Source organism: Ovis aries, chromosome 17 (genome assembly GCF_016772045.2).
Source record: "Ovis aries strain OAR_USU_Benz2616 breed Rambouillet chromosome 17, ARS-UI_Ramb_v3.0, whole genome shotgun sequence".
Taxonomy (NCBI): Eukaryota; Metazoa; Chordata; class Mammalia; order Artiodactyla; family Bovidae; genus Ovis; species Ovis aries.
The window spans coordinates 69,490,134-69,509,906 of NC_056070.1; the positions used below are offsets into that span (position 1 = coordinate 69,490,134).

Below are 19,773 nucleotides of genomic sequence, written 5' to 3' on the forward strand. Positions count from 1 at the left end.
GCTGAGGTGGCCAACTGGAATGGCGCTGAAGGTCTAGGGGCTGCGAGCACCAGCTTGGCAGCTGACTGACCTGGGTTTGCGTCCTGCCTCTATGGTTGGCTGACTGGGTGACCCTGGGCTGACGGCTGTGCTTCTCTGTGTCTCCATCACCTTCTCAGAGCAGCAAAGTGTACTGAGCGTGTTCCTACATGGCACAGTGCTGGGCACAGGGTGGTTGCTCAGTATCTGGCAATTCCTCATTATCAAAATGTTAATTATGTTAATATGTGAGTTAATAACTATACTGATTTCAAAACAAACCAGGCAGATGATAAATGCTAATAAAGTACTTTATGTTATTAGCATCTACTAACGGCCAGGTTTGTTCTCCTTGGATCCCCTAAAGGGCCTAAAAGTGCCAATATTCATAATAATAAATAATGAAATAATATATCAGATTATTATTGGCATTTCTAGGCCCTTAGGGTTCCAGGGAAATAGAATTACGGGGTTCCACGAGCCAGCAAGTTATAACACTGCACTAAGTCACATCTCTCTCTGATTAATAAAAGGAAGGAAAATTCTCTAATAAGTGTGGAGTCAGTTACAGCATTTCCTGCAAATACACCTAGCTATTGTCAGTTTTATTTATTTCCGCTTATATCTCTCCTTATGAATAAAATAAAGACTCCGAGAGTGTGCAAATCTCTTGCTACAAGGAACACTATGAGGATGCAGGCAGTAGCCCCAGGTGGTTGGTGGGGTCAAACCGGTCCCAAGCTGACCAGAAGTCCTGGTTGCCCAGGACTGAGGTGTTTCCTGCAGTGTGGGAACTTTCAGGGCTCAAACCAGGTCGACCCCAGGAAACTGAAACAGTCAGTCACCCTCTTTCCTTCCTACCCTGCTTGGACCAGAAGCTCACTCCAGCAGGAAGACTGATTCAAGCCCAGGGAGGCTGAGTGATTGATCGGGCTGACTTCTCTGGCTTCGAATTCTGACCCTGGCACTATGTAGCTGTGTGACCTTGGGTAGGTCACTTAACCTTTCTGAACTTTGGTCTCTGAAGCTAGGATGCTGTAAATATTCGGATAAGATATATAAGCACTTGGTTTGGAGCCTGGCACAAACAGGTCTCCAAGAGTCTCGCGGCTGCCATTTCTGCCTTCCACATCTGGCGGCTGTCTCCTGGTTAGAGACGTAAGGAAAGGCCTTTGTCCCCTTGGGGAGGCTGAGGGAGGCAGGTGGTTGGAGCTGACAGATCCCCACCCTGATTGCTCATTCTTGACGTGCATGGCTGCTCTCTGGACGTGAGCTCCAGCAGGGCCTGGGCCATCTTGCTGACTGCTGTCTGCTCAGGACCAGCTCAAGGCTGGGGTGCACAACCGACAGCTAATAAATACCTTTTTTTTTTTGATAATTAAACTGAACCCTAGGATGGGAGGGGGAAATCCAGGACTGAGGGAGTTCTGGAGCCCAAGCAGAGGATGAGGCAGCCTCAAGAGGTCAGTGGGGGAGAGGGAGCCGGCAGGGACAGGGTGAACAGACACTGGCTGTGAAAAGGGTTTGGGGTCCTGGGGAGATGGTTTAGTACAAGGTCTGAATCATCCTGCAACGTAAATCTCAAGCAATTCCCTTCTGTTCTCAGAATGTGAGTCTCATATGCGTATATGGGATGGCGACTGCGCCTATCTCAAAGGGTTACTGTGAGGACTAATGAGATTGTGCCAGGAACCCTTAGCCTGGATCCAGGGCCTGCTAAGTGCTCCCCACCTCCCTGTCACTCTCATGCATACACACACACACACCCCCACACGATCTTCTAGGTCTTGGGACCTCCCGGGAGTCCTTCAACCACAAAGGGCTTCAGCATGTGACAGACACACACCAACCCCCGTCCCACCCCTGGGCTCTGAACCCCTGGGCTCTGAACCCCTGGGCTCTGTCCACAGGTGCCCACTGTGCTGCCTTGGGCTCCCCCAATCCCCACCAGTCACACCCCCTACACGCAAACACACCAGGGCCGCGCCAGTCAGCACCACTGAGGCTGATTAACAAAAACACATCAAATTCTTTTACTTCTGAAGTCTCCCCTTTAAGGGGAGCCAGAAAATAGAACATTCTTTTGGGGGGAAGGGTAAGGGGATTTAATTTAAAATAACAACTCTAATTAGTCAAATACTGATCTCAATTAGGCCCTGTGTGCGGTGGGCCCAGTCCTTGGCTGGTCGCACCCCTGCGAACAGCCCCACCTCACCCCAGGGACTGGGGTGGCACCAGGAGGGGCCGCAGGGGGGTGGCCGGCGGGACCCCCGCCGGGCCCTCCTCGGCGGGGGGCCCGGCGTCACCACCGCAGGAAGTCCCGGATGAACTTCCAGAGCTTGGTGATCCACAGGTTGACGCCCAGGTCCATCAGATACTGGATCTCCGGCGTGAGCATGCGCCGGCACAGCTGCGCATGCCGCTGCCCGATGCTCTTCTTGAGGTTGTAGCCCAGGATGGACTTGGCGCCCAGCGGCTGCCAGGGCTGCATGGCCGAGTCCTGGATGGCCGCCGCGTCCACCGCGCGGCCGCCGTCGATGCAGATACGGCGCATGCGCTCGTTGGCGCGCCGCAGGGCGGCCACCTCGCGGGCCATGCGCTCGCGCCCGAAGGCCTCCACCTTGCGCCAGAAGCTGGCGTTGAAGTGGCGGTAGAGGCGCGCGTCCAGTAAGTTCCAGGCCGTGGCGCGCCGGTACAGCTCGCCCGAGAGGCGCGGCACGGCCGAGGCGCGGCGGGCGTTGAGCTTGAAGTACAGCACGTCCTCCAGCTCCCAGCACAGCAGGTCCTTGAGCAGCACGAGCGACTCGTCGAAGTACTCCTGCAGCAGCACCAGGTGGAAGCGGCGCTCCACCTCCAGGATGTGCTCCTGCACCTGCGGGCTGCCGGGGTCCAGGTCGCTGTCGTAGCCCAGGTCGAAGAAGAGCAGGTTGCGGAGGTAGTGGGCGTTGTAGCCGCGGGGGTCGTAGTAGCGGTCGGGGTCCTGCAGGAACTCGGCCAGCTTGTCGCGGCCCGAGAGCTTCCACGTGAAGGGCACCACGGAGCCGAAGTAGTGGAAGGAGGACTCGAAGAGGCGGGCGGGGTCGCGGAGCACGGTGATGAAGGTGGCGTTGGGCGCCACCAGGCCGCGCACCTCGTCGTAGTGGAAGCGCATGTGGTTGCAGATGATGTTGAAGCAGGCCCCGGGCCGGTAGTCCTGCACCAGGCTGCGCGCGAAGAAGGCGGGGTAGTCGAAATCGTTGCGGCCGTTGGGGAAGGCGAACTTGAGCCCGTGCTTCTGGCCGAAGCGGAACAGGATGTTGAGCAGCGTGCTGCTGGCCGTCTTGTGCGTCTTCATGAACACGATGTCCCGCCGCGGATGGCAGCCTCCCGCCGAGCCGTTGGCCGGGGTGGGAGCCTCTGGCTCACTCGGGGCGGGGGAGCAGGGTGCCGCGCCCTCGGAGGTCCTGCTGGGGATGGAGGGGTGGCAGAGCCTCAGGATTCGGCCTGCCGGCCCCTCCACCCCGGATCTACAAAGCAGGTGGCTGGGGGTGGGGGCAGTGCCCCAGGGACTCGCCATGGTCGGGGAGCCCGGGGACCAGATGGGCCAGTGTTCCAGGCTGCAAGGCTCAGGTCAGTGGTTTCGCCTATCTGGCCTTACTTTCCTTTTCTGTGAAATGGGGACAGTAACCCTCTTTGTGGTGTTGCTGTGAGGACAAGAACAAGTCTCATTCGTGGCCACTGTGATGTACATTTATCATGAATTCGTATTAGGCTGGACCACATGAAACCCTGCATGCAAAAATGGAGATTTCCTCTAGTTCGACTTAATACCTCCAACTAAGGGCACAGGCTTGGGTAGGTGATCAGCCCAGTGGGGAGGCAGGATGACCTCATGGTTACGAGCCAGGCTTGGAGGCAGGCAGACCGCAGTTTGAATCCAGGCCTGTGCCAGCCGAGTGCTCTTGGACTGGGCATCCCCACCTCCCGGCCCCACTGGAGCCCACCGTGCAGATGGTGACACCCACTTCGCAGATGAGGACACCGAGGCTCAGGGTTCCACGGTGAGTTCCCCTGCCTTCAGTGGGACTTCTGCCCCACATAGCATGATGCAGGCACAGGGTGGCCACCCAGGGGGTAGCCCTGGTCATCAGAGTGGGAGCCAACCCTCCGCTACCCCCAGCCCGCAGCCGCCCAGCAGGGCCACTCACGTGGAAGCCAGCCCAGTGTACAGCGGGGGGACGGCATAGGAGTACAGCAGCAGCAGGAAGCTGGTGAAGAGTGCCCCCAGCACCAGCCCCTTGGCCATGGACTCCCAGCGCTTCTGCGGCAGCGGCATCTCAGACACCTGCGGGGGGTGGGTGGGGGGTGCAGAACAGGCCACGTGTTAGGAGGCCGGCCCCAGGGAGCCCTCACCACCATCCCTGGCCTGGCTGGCTTGAGAGGCAGCTTTTAACATTGGGACCTGCCTTCGCCAGCTCTGTGCAGCCCCCCCACCTCAGCAGTCCAGATAAGGACAGCATCTGGGCTGTGGATGGACACGGTGGACAAAGCCAACGCCAGGAAAGGCTGGGGCGAGTAGCAGGGGAAGGCTCTGCTGCCTGGGTCAGTTTGCATTTGTGAGCTTAGTGGTGGGTGTATGGGTGTTATCAGTTTTTTTTTTTTTTTTTTTTTTTTTTGTAGACCTTTCTGGGCTTCATAATGAAATCGTCTAAATAAAACAAGGAAAAGAAGACCCTTTTCTAGTGCCCTGTACCCCCAGGCCCGGGCCAGGGGTGTCTACAGAGAGGGCCCTGGGGCCTGAGTCTCATCGTTCTGAAGCCTCAGCCAGCCTGCCTGGCCCCCTGCCACCCTTCTCAGCCGTCCAGTGAGCGGCTGAGCTCCTTGTCTCTCCACACTGGCTCCCGCTCCCATGGGGTCTGTAGGGGACCAGGTAGAGAAACTGAGGCTCAGGGTGAGGAAGGAGAGAACTCAGATCACACAGGCCTCTGCCCACATCTCTGCCTCTTCTCCAGCTGCTGGCAGGCTGGTAAATCTGAATGGCAGGTGAACAGCAAATTTTTTCAGTTATCTGTGTGTCCCAAATAATGCCTAGCATATACTTATACTAAAAATTATTCAGTATTTCTCTGAATATCAGATTTAATTAGATGTCCGGTGGCCGGATGAGTGCTCCAGCTCTCAGCAGGGAACCGCTGGACTGTGTCTACAGGGGGCACCTGTGCGCCTTGAGACCAGTCTGTGACCTCAGGCTGAGCAGCAGGCAGCCCAGGAGCTGGAGCAGTCCATTCACCCTGAAATTCTCCCTCGGTCACAGCCTTTTCAGCAGCAGCCTGGTCTTACTTTTCAGTCCCTGGTGGCTCGAGACAGTAAAGCGTCTGCCTGAAATGCAGGAGACCCGGGTTCCATCCCTGGTTGGAAAGATCTCCTGGAGAAGGAAACGGCAACCCACTCCAGTACCCTTGCCTGGAAGATCCCATGGACGAAGGAGCCTGGTAGGCTACAGTCCACGGGGTCGCAAAGAGTCGGACACGACTAAGCGACTTCACTTCACTTTTCACTTTCCTGGTTTTTCGTTTGGGGGCTAGGTTTTAGGTCTGACCGTGGCGACCCCGTCAGCAGGGGGCTGAGGCCTGAGCTGAAATGGGGGCTGTTCAGGCCGAGCTATGGGGGTCCAGGACAGAGCTGGGACTCAGGGGATCTTTGCATGGCCCCTTAGCTGCAAAGCCAAGGTCTCAAACTTTCCATTCTGTGCTGCGCTGGGCCCCGGGCGCTGGAGGCCGTGAGAGGTCATCCATGCCGCCCGCAATCACACACACGGCACGTCACCACTGACCCTGGGGCCAGAGGCCGGCCAGCCAGCCTGGAGGAGAACCCCTGGGAGAGTGACCGGAGGCACCCACAAACCTTTGCCAGAGAAGGGGCATTCCAGGCCTACCTGACCAGTCCCTGAGTCCCCCGCTGATCATCTAGAAAGTGCTCTCACAAGAAAGGACACGAAGAAGCAATTTGCAGAGGAAAAAACTCACCGGAGGGAGCCTGGCTTCCCTGGTGACAGGACATATCTCTGTCCACTCTTAGGCGGGCAAGGTGGACAGGATCGGGAGGGAAGGAAAGTGTTTCCAGAGGGTTTTCCTTTCAAAGGAAGACTGTAGAAACCCTCCCAGTTCTAACTCTTCTTCAGAAAGACTTGGGGAAAGTCACCCAAGTAAGGGCGTTCACAGCAGTTTGGTCAGAAAAAAAAGAAACCACGTCAGTGTCCATCAGCAGGGAATTCACTGCCCAAACCAAGGCCCATTCCCAGATGGAGGCATCTGCACCCGCTTTAACAGAAAAAAAAAATAAAAGGTAGAGCTGAATGGACTGGCTCAAAACCACGCCGTGACCTACTAACATGAAAAAGGAAAGTTCTGGGACAGCATGCCGCCAAATCCATATAGGTGATGGTAAATACACGCAGACCCAGAAAGAAACCCCTGGAGGGGCGTGTTCTAGGTTGTAATAGTGGTATCTGCATAACTAGGGAAGGGGTATATGAGCAAATACTCCTATATTTTGCATTTCTGTTAGGGTTGGATTTCTTTATTAAAGAGAATATATTCTTAATCAGAAAAAGGCAATAACATGTATTTACTATATTTAAAGGATAGATAAAGCTTGCAAGGTGGGGAAAGTCAGCTTGCGATGGTCTGGTCACAGAGAGGCCTCAGGAGAGGGAGGTGCTGACCCGGAAGCCCCAGGCCCAGGTTTCAGTCACAGGAACCCTTTGGCGCCTCAGTTTCTCATCTGTAAAATGGGGAGGCTGGTAGCGCTAGCTCTGTCCCTGCCCTACCCAGCAAAGATGAAGCAGGCAAAGTGGCTGGCACATGGTTACCGCTCAAAGAGAGTGGGAACCTGCTCAAAGTCCTGTTCTTGTCATCCTCGGGATGGGTCCCCCTTGTCAACCAAGCGCAAATCTGCCCCCCACCTCAAGCGCCCCCACCGGCCTCCTGTTCCTTGGGGTCCCACAGGGCAGTCCTGGGCTGGGCCAGAACCTCAGACTTGAGCCCAAGCCCTGAGTGGGGCCCTGGGCCTCGGTTTCTGACTTTAAAATGTGGAGGGGTTCGGATTGCTGCCCTCTGACTCACTCCCCCCAGGGCCCACCCCTATCTCAGGAGCCCACTCACCAGGGCACCTTCCAGAACTCAGGGAGGCTGCTGCTGAGGCTCTTGGCGAGGTCAGGCAGCAGGGGGCAGACCAGCCTCCCAGGACCACCAATCAGGCTCTGCCTGGCCCCGCCCAGGCCCGCCCCCTGACCCCCACCAGGGCTTTCCCTCATTCATTCCTTCATTTCCCACTCTGGCTTCCTCAAAACCAGCCGGCCCTGCCCTGCCAGGTGCTGGGCCCTGGGCCCTTGCCACCCTCTGGTGTCACTTCTGAGCCCCTCTAGGAGCCAGACCCTGGGACGGGGGCTTCTCCAGAGCATCTTACTGACTCCACCCAGCTATCCTCAGAAGCAGACCCCACTGTCACCCCTATTTTGCATACTGGGAAACTGAGGCTCTGGGTCGCAAAGCACGGAGCAGAACTGGGATTCGAGCTGTTGGCTCGCAATGTGCGTCTTCCCAGATGTCCCTGGCAGTTGCTGCCCAGCGTGCCGCAGGCCCAGCTCCAGCCCCAGAGGAAAGGGTGTGTACAGCGGGACCTCACAGAAGGCCGAGGCTTGCAGGCAGCTGACAGTCCCAGGTCTGAGGCCATGAGGTGGTGGTGGCTTAGTTGCTCAGTCGTGTCCAGGTCTTTGCAACCCCATGGAATGTAGCCTGCCAGGCTCCTCTGTCAGTGGCATTTTCCAGGCAAGAATACTGGAGTGGGTTGCCATTTCCTCCTCCAGGGCATTTCACCACCCAGGGATTGAACCCGTGTCTCCTGGCAGGCAGATTCTTTACCACTGAACCATCAGGGACGCCTAAGGCCTTGGGGTACCGAGGACGATCGCAGCACAGCCCAAGCCTCCCAGCCTCCACCTTGGAAACTGGTGCCTCCAGAAGGCTGAGGCTCAGAGAGGGCAGAGCCCCCATCAAGGTCACACAGCACAGCAGCAGCAAAGACAGGGCTAGAGCCTGAGTCTCCCTTCTCCGCTATGGTGGGACAGTCCCAGGCACTCAGGGGGGCCATCCTCCTCCCCACCCCACCCCCTCTATTCTTGTCCTCCTGGGTTACCCCAGCCAGATCGCCCTCCATGTGTGCCGACGGCTGGCTCCCGGCCAGACCCAGCAGTCCTCCTGTTCAGCTGGGCCAGCAGACTCCAGGGAAAGAAGAGGAAACGGGGCTCATCCTCCGCACCGTCCACACAGGGACCCCAAGCCCAGGATGGTGAGCCTTCCAGCCTAGGGCGTCACCACCAGGCAGGCCTCGGTCCCAGGGCATCTGCTCCCCCAGGGGCTGTGCGCAGGGCAGAGGAAGACACACTCACCTGGGGCCAGGTCTGGCTGCCCCTTCCCTCTCCCTGCCTGAGCCACGTCAGCCTGAGCCAGGCTGCCTCTGCGGTCACTGGGAAACGGAACGCTCCAATGACACCCAGGAGTGTGCTGGCTGGCTCCCTCTTGTTCAGCCGTGAATATTCATGAGTTCCCTCCCTGGGGAGAGCAGGTGGTGTCCTATACACTGCGGGTGCTGCCCTAGCCCTCTGCCCCCTGGGTGGTCCCCCCCCTACCCTCTCTGGACCTCAGCAGCCGGGCAGCTCCTCCATCCAAGGGCTCAGCAAGGTCCCCGGCGTCCTTGGCCCAAGGACACAGGCAGCCGCAGAGCCCTGCAGAGAGCCTGGGACTGGCTTAAAGGCCACGGGAGGGACACGAAGGCAGGTGAGCGGGGAAGCTAATTGCTTCTCCAATCACATCTCATGGTAAGTCTCAAAGCTGCCCTCTGAGTCAGGTACAACCATTAGCCACTCCCCAGGTCAAGATACCCAGGCTCGGAGAGGTGAATTCACCTGTCCAAGGTCACACAATTAGCCATGAGCAGACAGAACCAGAGTCAAAACACGGACTTACCAAACTCTAGGGCTTAAAAATGCCCAAGGCACGACCTGAGACCAAGATTGGCCTAAAAGCTGGGAGAGCCCAGAGTGCCAGGACCTCAACCTGGACGGTCCCCTGGAGGCAAAGTACCTGAGCAGGACTAGGAGGACGAGTCTGATGAGACTTCACCTCTCTGAGCTCCAGGTTCTTCATCAAAAAGGTACAGAAATGCTGCCTCTCCTGCCTCCACCCCAGGTGAGGTGGTGGCACAGGACACCCCTGGATCAGTCTCCAGGGATCTGGGCTGATCAGAGATGTGGATCCTTCCCAAAGTCTCTGTAGGAACAGGTGGGTCTAGGAGCCCTCAGGCTCAGCCCAGGCACTGGAATCTCTCATCCTTGCTCAGCGTTGCTCATGGACAGAGGGTGCCCAGAAAAGCCTCCCCCCCATACCCCACCAAATCCTTCCTTCAACACTGATGCCCAGAGCCCCCACCATGGCCCATGCATGGGGCTCTAGGGACCCAAGTATCGCCATCAATTGATAATAATCACTACTGTGACAGTCAGTGATGCCACAGCGAGCACTTTCATAAACCGAGCAGCTGCCAGTGCCTCCGAAGGAGCAGCAGGCGTCTGACCCTGTGTGCTCAGTGCCCAGAGCCCCGCCCAGCATCCACAGAACACAGGGGAAGCCCAGAGTCCTCCTCTCCCTGGGGGCTGAGCCCAGTCCAGGGCTGGCATCAAACAGCAGACACGGAGGTTTATGAGCGTGGACTCTGGACCAGAGTCTCGTCCTGTGCTCGGGACTCACCATGCATCATGCACCCTTCGTAACCTTTGCAGGGAGCCCTCTTTATCCCCCTCTGTACCATAGACGAGAAAGCTGAGGCACAAGGAGAGGAAGTGACAAGCCCAGAGCCGGGAGGTAGTGGGGAGAAGTAAGATCCTGGTCCAGGTGGGGGTGGAGCGCAAGCTTTTGAGCAAGAAGTGAAAGTGTGAGAGGAGTGGGAATCTAGTAAGAAGAGACATGTAAATATTTTATTTACACACATATGTACCAGTAACAGAGTTTCGGAAAAATTAAAGCACTGCAAGTCTGGGAACTTCCCTGATGGTCCAGCGGCAAAGAGGTTACACTCCCGGTGCAGAGGTCCCAGTTCAGCCCCTGGTCAGGGAACTAGATCCTTCATGCTGTCACCGAAGACCCCACATGCCACAGGTAAGACCTGGTGCAGCCAAGTAAACTTGTTTTTTAACCTGAAATTTTCGTATTTCTAAATATTGTTCTTGTCATAGTGGATTGAGGCCAACCATAAGGGAAAATCTTTGCTTCTGCTCTTAATATTTCTACTTGGAATTTGATCACTTCATTTTCTCTTTGACAACAACACTGCTCTAGTAGCCAATGTATACAGTGCGTTTTGTATAATTTGATTCAACTAATTTTCATACTGTTCTTTATTGGCCGGCCTTTAGCTGGCGTTCGACGTCCACAAGCACTTACCATACAAAAACTTCATTTTAGAATGGCGAATGATCACCCAATAAGAGTTTTGTTAGGAAAATTATTTGAAGAATGATAGAAGATGCCTAAGAAACCTTCTGATCCAGTGACGCTCAAAGGAACAGACCATAAAAGAAACTGGGAAAGACAGAGGGAAATTTCAGTGTAGTATAACCTAGACTTCCACTTTTTTATTATATATTCATTTATATCCAGAAAAACAAAGACGAAATTCTAAAGATGCAAATGCATGCTAATACTCTAACCCTCTTGTCAACACCAGTTCATTTTGCATGCAATTTTGGTTCCAGAAATGTACATTTTCCTCTCCCATAAAATTAGTCTGGAGGCTGGACATGAAAACAAGTTACTAGTAGCCAGTTTTTCAGTTATGATAAGTGACCCATAACTTAAAACTCACCACAGTAGAGACATAGCAGCTTCCCGTATGCCAGCAGTTCTGTTAAGGCTTCGTCAAATGTGAATGGTATGTGTGCACGTGTTTAGTCACGCAGTCGTGTCCGACTCTGCGACCCTTCAGACTGTAGCCTGCCAGGCTCTTCTGTCCATGGGACTTTTCAGGCAAGAATACTGGAGTGGGTTGCCATTTCCTTCTCCAGCGGATCTTCCCAACCGAACGATCAAACCCACATCTTTTGTTTCTGCTGCATTGCAGGCGGATTCTTCACCCACTGAGCCATGGTATAGGATATCGAAAAACCAATGAGCGCCGATTCAAAGCAGATTCCTCTTTTAATTAAAACACGGTAACAGGTCAAGAGAGTTTAACATCTGAGACAAGGGGAAGTCAATAAAACAATAGCATTTTGATGTAGTAATTAAGAAATATGACTCCATGGCTGTCATGGATATCTCAAGCACTTTGGATCTTTTTATTGCTTTTATCAAAATCTACAATGCAGAACACTACTCTGAGTGGTAGTATATTTGATAAGCAGCTAGCATCTTAAAAAGCAGATATACTAGATATGCTAGATAAGCAGATATGCTAGATAGCATATTAAAAAGCAGAGACATTACTTTGCCAACAAAGGTCCCTCTAGTCAAGGCTATGGTTTTCCAGTGGTCATGTATGGACGTGAGAGTTGGACTGTGAAGAAAGCTGAGCACTGAAGAATTGATGCTTTGAACTGTGGTGTTGAAGACGACTCTTGAGTCCCTTGGACTGCAAGGAGATCCAACCAGTCCATCCTAAAGGAGATCAGTCCTGGGTGTTCATTGGAAGGACTGATGCTGAAGCTGAAACTCCAAAATTTTGGCCACCTCATGCAAAGGGTTGACTCACTGGAAAAGACCCTGATGCTGGGAGGGATTGGGGGCAGGAGGAGAAGGGAAGACAGAGGATGAGATAGCTGGATGGCATCACTGACTCGATGGATATGAGTTTGGGTGAACTCCGGGGGTTGGTGATGGACAGGGAGGCCTGGCGTGCTGCAATTCATGGGGTCGCAAAGAGTCAGACATGACTGAGCAACTTAACTGAATTGGTAAGGAGTTTGGGGACGTATGAGGAAAAGACATGAATAAAAGCATTTTCTAAAGTGAGATGTTTGGGATTAGAAGACGTGAGCTATTATATATAGAATGGATGAACATCAAGGTCCTGCTGTAGAGCACAGGGAACTATATTCCATGTTCTGTAATAAACCATAATGGAAAAAGAATATATATATAATGGAAAAACAATATATATATGTGTGTGTATAACTGAATCACCTTACTGTACACCAGGAACTAACACAACATTGTAAATCAACTATACTTCAAAAAAATAAATTTAAAAAAGAAGAGCTGCATGGAGCCCAGCCTTCCAGAGTGCAGTGTTGATCTCAGGAGCTGTGCCTGCAGCCTTGCCAGAGGGGTCTCTTCCCCAAGTGTCAGTGACACTGCCTCTGGTTGGTTCCGCCCCCATGGGAAAGTTTTCTTTTTTGTATGGTTTTGTTTGTTTCCTTTCGGCCATGCTGGGTCTTTGTGGCTGCATGGGCCTTTCTCTAGCTGCAGCGGGCCGGGGCTGCTCTCTAGCTGTGGTCCACAGGCTTCTCTCTGAGGCGGAGCACAGGCTCCAGGGCATGCGGGCTTCAGCAGTTGCAGCACGTGGGCTCAGTAGCTGCAGTTCCCAGACTCTAGAGCACAAGCTCAACAGCTGTGGCCCACGAGCTTAGCTGCTGCGTGGCATGTGGGATCCTTCCGGGCCAGGGATCGAACCCATGTCTCCCGCATTGGCAGGTGGATTCTCTGCCACTGGGCCAGCAGTACAGGTGTTCTGCAGGTACTGACTGAGCACCTGTACAGCGCCCAGCACTGGGGTGCAGGCCGCCCAGTGCACGGAGCCCAGGCTTTCAGGGCTGGGGGCAAGAGAGGAGCAGGCAGACAGCTGCGGGTGCTGTGATGGAGACACACAGGCAGAGCTTCCTGGTGCAGAGAACACACCGGATCCAGCCTGGAGGGGCGGGAGCAGGGGTGGCCAGGGAGAACTTCTAGGGTAGGGGACTCTGTTGGCAGAAGCTGCGGCGCGCTTTACTATTTCCAAAGGCAGTTAACTCCCCATCTCATTGGGTACGTGACTAAACTGCCTTAGCTCAGTGTTCTCATGTGACTAAATTCTGGCCAATGGAATAGGAGCAAAATGACAGCTGGTGAGGTTAAGTGGGCCAGTCTCTGTGCTCTCCTTTCCCACCTGCTAGGTGAGTGGGTCTGGAGATGGGCAAGGCCAGGAGGTGGGAGGAACCGGATCTCTGCATTTCTGATCATCAAACATCTGATTAAATTCAGGAAAATGACAACAAAACCGCCATTGTGTTAATAAGCCTTTTAAAACTTGGGACTTGGGACTCCCGTGGCAGACCAGTGGTTAAGACTCTGCGCTCCCAACGCTGGGGACCCAGGTTTGATTCCTGGTCAGGGAACTAGATCCCACAGGCTGCAACTAAGACTTCACACGCAGCAACCAAAGACCCCCGCATGCCACAAGAAGATCAGAAATCCTGCAAGCAGTCAGTGCAGCCGAAACACAAAGAAAACCAACTTGAGGCTTATCTGTTTCAGCGGCTAGCATTAACTAATGCAGAACAAGCCGGGCAGAGAGAGAGGCCTGTGCAAGGGCCCAGGGCAGTTGAGAAGCTAACAGGCGGCCAGCCTGGCTGGGAGTGTTCAGCACATGTGCCTGTCAGAGGCTGGGTGCGTGAGCAGGAAGACTAGCAGCACAGCCAGGACGGGGGCAGGCAGGACACGCAGGGCCTCGGGAAGCACGCTAAGGGGTTTGGCTGGGGTCCTGTGGGCAAGGGGAGCCCTGGGAGGGTCTTCAGCAGAGGAGCGAGGAGATGGGGCTCCCGTCAGGCTGCAGGATGAAGAATGAGCTGTAGGGGTGGGAAGGAGTGGGAGAAGCAGGCACATCTAGATGGTGGTGGTCAGGGCTGTGCAGGTGTGAAGGGACCTGGACCAGGAAGAAGTCGGGATGGACTGGACACCCCCCGTAGATCATGGCATGGACAGCATTCGGTGGGTGATGGGGTGTGGAGGAGGTGGGGGGGAAGAATTCCTGCTGGGGGTGACTGGCTGGCTGGGGGCAGAGCTAGTCCCTGAGAAGGGGAGGCTAAGAGAGGGGCGGGTTTGGTATTGGGGTTAGGGGGACAAGGTCAGTTTCAGTTCAGGATACATTGAGTCTGGGGGATGTATAGGGTGCCTGTAGAATGTGCAAAGAGCAGGAGGAACCTCTGCTTCGAGTGCAAGAGAGAGATCTCGGGCGAGAGAGTATGGGGGCCATGGGCACAGAGGTGGGAACTGAGGCTGGAAGAGGAGATGGGGTCACCAGGGAAAACGTGAGGAAGGAGAGGACCTCTGCACTGATGGGAACAGGGAGGGGAAGAGCCCCCTGTCCCCACGGAGATAAAGGGCCTCCAAAGCCATTGTCTACAGAACATTTTGTAGAACCACTGATCTCTGAACCCATTCCTTCACCGATGGATATCACCGTTTGTTCAGCGGGTACATATAGGAACAGGGATCTGGCAGAGGGAGGGTGTCCTAGAGCTAGCTGTTTCCTGTGGCTGGAAGGGAATCTCATAGGGAGGAGATTTTAAGAGGAGAGCAGAAAGACTCTCCCTGCAGTGCTCGTACATACAGTGTATGTGTGCCAAGTCACGCCAGTCATGTCCAACTCTGTGACCCCATGGACTGTAGCCCATCAGGCGGCCCTGTCCATGGGATTCTCCAGGCAAGGACCCTGGCATGGGTTGCCATGTCCTCCTCTGGGGGATCTTCCCGACCCAGGGATCGAACCCCGGTCTCTTACGTCTCCTGCACAGGCAGGCGGGTTCTTTACCAGTAGCGCCACCAGGGAAGCCCCACTCAGGGTGTGTGTTTGGCAGCAAATACCATAGTTCTAAATGTGCCCAGCCTCCGACCCAGCACTTCTACCTATGGGAATTTGTTCAAAGAGGACAAACGAGATCTGAGATGGAGCACAAAGACGGCCACTGCAGTGGTGTTTAGCGAAGGAGCAAAACAGAGACAACCTCAGTGTCCAACAGGAGGGGATGGTTGGAAATACCATGTGATGGGGACTTCCAGCGGTTGAGAATCTGCCTTACAATACGGGGGATGCAGGTTTGATCCCTGGCCGGGGAACGAAGCCCAGGAGCAGGGAAACTGAGTGCACAGGCTCTGAGCCCCCGTGCTCTACACCCTGTGTGCCACGAGTCGAGAGGAGCCCACGCCCTGCGGCCACAGCTAAGGCTCGCCACCACCTAAGTGAAGGATTGTTTTACAGAATATACTATGTGGCATGCATCCAATGATCCCATATGTATTCATGAAAATGACGTCTGTAACATATGGCGATGGCGCCCCACTCCAGTACTCTTGCCTGGAGAATCCCATGGACGGAGGAGCCTGGTGGGCTGCAGTCCATGGGGTCGGTCGCGAAGAGTCGGACACGACTGAGCGACTTCATTTCCACTTTTCACTTTCATGCATTGGAGAAGGAAATGGCAACCCACTCCAGTGTTCTTGCCTGGAGAATCCCAGGGACAGGGGAGCCTCATGGGCTGCCATCTATGGAGTCGCACAGAGTCGGACACGACTGAAGCAACTTAGCAGCAGCAGCAGCAACATATAATGAAGTGGAAAAAAAAATACATATCTACACACGTATAAGCTTCCCTGGTGGCTCAGAGGTTAAAGCGTCTGCCTGGAATGTGGGAGACCCGGGTTCGATCCCTGGGTCGGGAAGATCCCCTGGAGAAGGAAATGGTAACCCACTCTAGTAATCTTGCCTGAAGAACCCCATGGAGGGAGGAGCCTGGTCCATGGGGTCGCAAAGAGTCGGACACGACTGAGCGACTTCACTTCACTTTCACACACATAATATTCACACACAGATAATTTTGTTTTTTACAAAGAGCCTGTATTACTCTGGAAAAACATGAAAAATAACGATATTTCCATTTTGAAAAACTGCCATCTGGCTGGAGGAGGAGGGAACCGTGGCTAGTCTGAACCATGCCCCACGTCGCTGTGTGACCTGTGTAGGCAAGCCACCCTCTGTGAACCTCAGTGTCCAAAAGCAGGGGAGAAGCAGCAAGGGTCTGGGACAGAGAAGAAGCTGAAAAGTGTGAGCCACACAGTTGAAAGGGCAGATGGAAAGGTTGGCTCTCCATCCAGGAGCGCTGGGGGACTGACTTGCGAGAATCTAGAAGCTTCCTCTCTGAGACCCTCTGCAGTGGGGTGCTGGAGCAGAGAAGGGGAGGATCGCGGAGAGACATTTCAGCTTGCAGAACCACCTCCAAAAGTGTCAAGGAGCCCTGACGGCTTGCTCCTACCGCCCCCACCTGGCTGGGGGGATGGCTGCAGCTAGGTCGGGGGTCTGGCAGCTGACTAAGAAGAGGTCAGTGTACTTTGATGACTCAGAAGATTTTCTGATCTTGCAGTCAGTCACCTGTTTCCATGACGCCTAATGGCAAACACGCCTGCAACCGCAACAGATAACCTTTGGTGTCACCTGCTAGCTTTGCAATGGTGGGCTCCGCCCACAGGTCTTCTGACGTTGACAGACAAGATCGCCAGCCCTCCTGATGAAAGATTTGAGTCGCCCCAAAACAGCCCTAACTGAAGAGTTAGGTTAACAACATGGGTTAACCCAGCGGTCAGTCGCTTCTGTATCAGCTTCAGAACTCCTGAGAACCCCGGAGGTGAGTGTGTGGGCATTGGCAGTACCATCCTCTGCACCTTCTAGCGTGACTGAAACGTTTCTTTAAAAAGGTATGTCATGCACTTATTTGCATAATAATATGTAAAATATAAAGGTTTTTCAAAAGGAGCTGAGCAGTTGCTAGGTACAATGCCCTGGATCTGCCCGCCCGCCTTGCTCATCCTGGAGAGGTCTGGCTAGAAATCTGGCTCCAGCACTCCCCAGCTGGGCCACCTTGGGCAGGTGACCTCCCCTCTCTGAACCTAGGTTTTCTACCAAATGGGGATACCACGACCTTCCGTGAGGATCAAACGGGATGGGGCATGCAGAGCCCTTTGCACACACCTCGGATGATTATCCTGACCCTTCTAGACCCACCAGGCAGGAGAGGCAGCACCCACCAGTGCAGTCTCCTGAGACCACCTCCCCACTCCAGCACCCACATACCTCCCATGCTCCAGAGCCAAGGTCCCCATGTCCCAGATTTCACATCTAAGAAAACCAAGGCACAGAAAGGGAATGACTTGCCTGGAGTCCCATGGCAAGTCTGGGCATTACTGGGATCAATATTACTGGGGGTGCCCAAGCCACACCTCATCGCTGCCCTGGGGCTAGCGGGAAGGAGAGAGGTTTCTTCTGGACCCCCATTTCCTCTGAACCATCACTCCTCACCAGGCGATTCCCCGACCCCAGCCCGCTGACCCCTGTGGGCACTCTGCTCCCTCGTGCCCTCCCCTGTCTGGAGTGGGGTATGGCTCCTAAATGGGGATGGTCCATATTCCTTGCTCAGTCCGAGGGGCACAAAAAACCCTTCACAAGCCTGCTGCCGTGCCTGGAATCCCAACATCTGTGTATCCTTCTCCCAGGTTAATCACTGCCACTTTCACCGGGTTGACACGATCAAGTCCCTTAGAGCCCAGAGGGAGGGACACACATCCCTTTGCTGGATTGGACCCCCGCCCATCAGACCAGCGATGCACCAGAGGCCGGCATGCTTCTTTGTCCGCAGGGCGCTTCCTTCAGGCAGGGCTCTGCCTGAGTGAGAAGCAGGGAGGAAGCGGCCCGAGGGGGCAGCTGGGAACAGGGCTCTGTTGTTTCTGCTCCCAGGGCAGCAGCCTGCCCACCCCTCGAGTGTCAGGCAGAGCTGGGAGCTAGGGGGACACGCGGGGCAGGGTCCTGAGCTGGGGGCTGAGGGCAGCCATGGCAACTCGAAGAGGCTAGGACCCCACAAAAGGAGCAGAGAAGAGAGAGATCTTGAGCAAGTCTGGGGTCCTGAAACGGGGGCTCGGGCACGGCTCTGGATTTGGAGTCCGTTTAGCCACATCTGAACTGTGTGACCCTGGGAAAGTCCCCAAATCTCTCTGCAGTTCAGTGTCCCCGCTGGGATCACAGGGTTAGTAATTATGGCTCCTCCAAGGGGTAGGGTACGGTGCAGCCGCGCAGCGACTGCTTCGGCGCAGGCCTGCCCACGGTCTTGCCCTCTCTGGGCCTTAGGTCAGTCACCCTCTTCGTGAAGGGAGAGGTTGGATCCGCCCATCTGGACCGTCTTCCTGGGGATTTCCATGGTGCCTGTCACCTGGGCAACCCAGGTGATCAGGTGTCGGGCCTGCCGCCCTCCCGCCTTCCCTCCCGCTGCTCCGGGTTACTGCAGCCAGCTGTGTGCCCACCACCTCTCCTGCCCTGTGCAGGTGGGAGGGGGTCCCCGCTGGGAAGGGACCACAGCCTTTCTCTGTGCTGCTGCCAAAGCACTGGCTTGGTACCAAGGCGGGCAGACCAAGCTGGACCCCTTTCTGAGCACTGGTCCAGGAAACACGGGAGTTGCCGGCTTAGCTAGGGGACCCTTCTCGGACCCCAGAGATTGCCCCGCTCCCTCAAGTCTTTCCTGGGTGGCCTTGCCCGCCAAGTGGCAGAGGACAAGGCCTTCCACAGGCAGGGGGGATCCAGCCTTTATCCTGACGCCCAGCCCCTGCTCTGACCGCCCCTCTTCTGGGGAGGGCTGGTGGGAAGAGGGAACATCCCCGCCTCTCCTCCCTCTGGCACCCTGTCCAAGATTAATGATTAATGAACACCCAGCTCCGGCCCAGCTCCCGCCCCACCCACCCCAAGTCAGGAACTGGGTAAACCCTGGAAACAGGAGCGTGGGGAAGAAACAAGGAGGGCCGGGTGAACACCAACCTGCTCCCCATCAGGCTCCAGTCTTCCCACCCTCTGTCAGCCGGGATGGGCGCACGGACCCTGGAGCGGTAGAGTACCTCTCGGGTCCAGAGTCTGGCGCGCGCAGCCCCAGTTCCGGGGCGTGGAGCAGCGCGGCCGGGACCCCAGGGGGTAGAGTGAGGCAGGGCACAAGCTGGTGGTGGGTGCCGGGCCCCCAGGACATACCTTGTCCCGGTCCTTCTCGGGCTTGGCGTGCAGGTTCGGCCACGGGCCGCGCCGCCCGGGCGCTTACTAAGGCGGCGGGGCGTACCCGCCGGGTCCCCCCGCTTGGCCGGGCCTGGACCATGCTCCCGCCCCCGCCGCCGCCGCCGCACCCGCTCCGGCCAGGTGCGGCCGCCAGCCTGGCCCTGCCCCCGCGCCCCCCCAACCCCGGCGCCGCGGCCAATGGGTGCCCAGGGCCTCAGCCCCCTCCCCGGCCCTCCGCGCCCGCCCCGGGCGCACAGAAGCCGCATTCAGCGCGCCGGGGCGCAGCGTCGCGCCCCCGCCGCGGGCCCAACAAGGCGCGTTTGTCTCAGATGCGCCAACGGGGCCATTGTCCCGCCGCCGGACCCCGAGGCTCGGCCGATCTCCCGGCCACGGAGGGGATTCGAGGGTGCCTGGGGAACGGGGTGGCGTGGTGATGGTGATGGCAGCCCAGCTCTGGGGAGGAGGCGGCTACTCTAGTTGCTTAACTTATCTTCAATGAAAGGTACAGCCTCTGGCTCCGGAGCCAGTGCAAACTGGGGACACGGTGGTTTTTTTGCATCTGAAATGAGAGGAGTAGGGGCTGACCCCACTTCCCCAAGGTCCCCAGCAGGGCACAGTGCATCACCATGAGGGCACCCCATTCAGGATCTGACTTTTCCCAGTCCTAGG

General features: G+C 55.8%; 1 protein-coding gene across 5 annotated transcripts; it reads right to left on the bottom strand.

Moving 5' to 3' along the window:
* Positions 1–2,027: 2,027 nt before the first annotated feature.
* GAL3ST1 (galactose-3-O-sulfotransferase 1) lies at positions 2,028–19,261 on the bottom strand. Of its 5 annotated transcripts, none has more exons than XM_042234840.2 (3): positions 19,084–19,261; positions 4,206–4,342; positions 2,028–3,461 (listed from the first exon to the last, which is right to left on the bottom strand). In XM_042234840.2, exons 2-3 carry the CDS (start codon positions 4,331–4,333, stop codon positions 2,321–2,323), a joined length of 1,269 nt encoding a protein of 422 aa, XP_042090774.1. In that variant the 5' UTR covers positions 4,334–4,342; positions 19,084–19,261; the 3' UTR covers positions 2,028–2,320. The 5 variants fall into 5 exon arrangements, with proteins under 5 accessions (XP_042090774.1, XP_027812574.1, XP_042090773.1 ...); XM_027956773.3 differs by having other exon boundaries at positions 2,028–3,464; XM_042234839.2 differs by having other exon boundaries at positions 2,028–3,464; positions 18,880–19,170.
* Between the last annotated feature and the right edge of the window lie 512 nt (positions 19,262–19,773).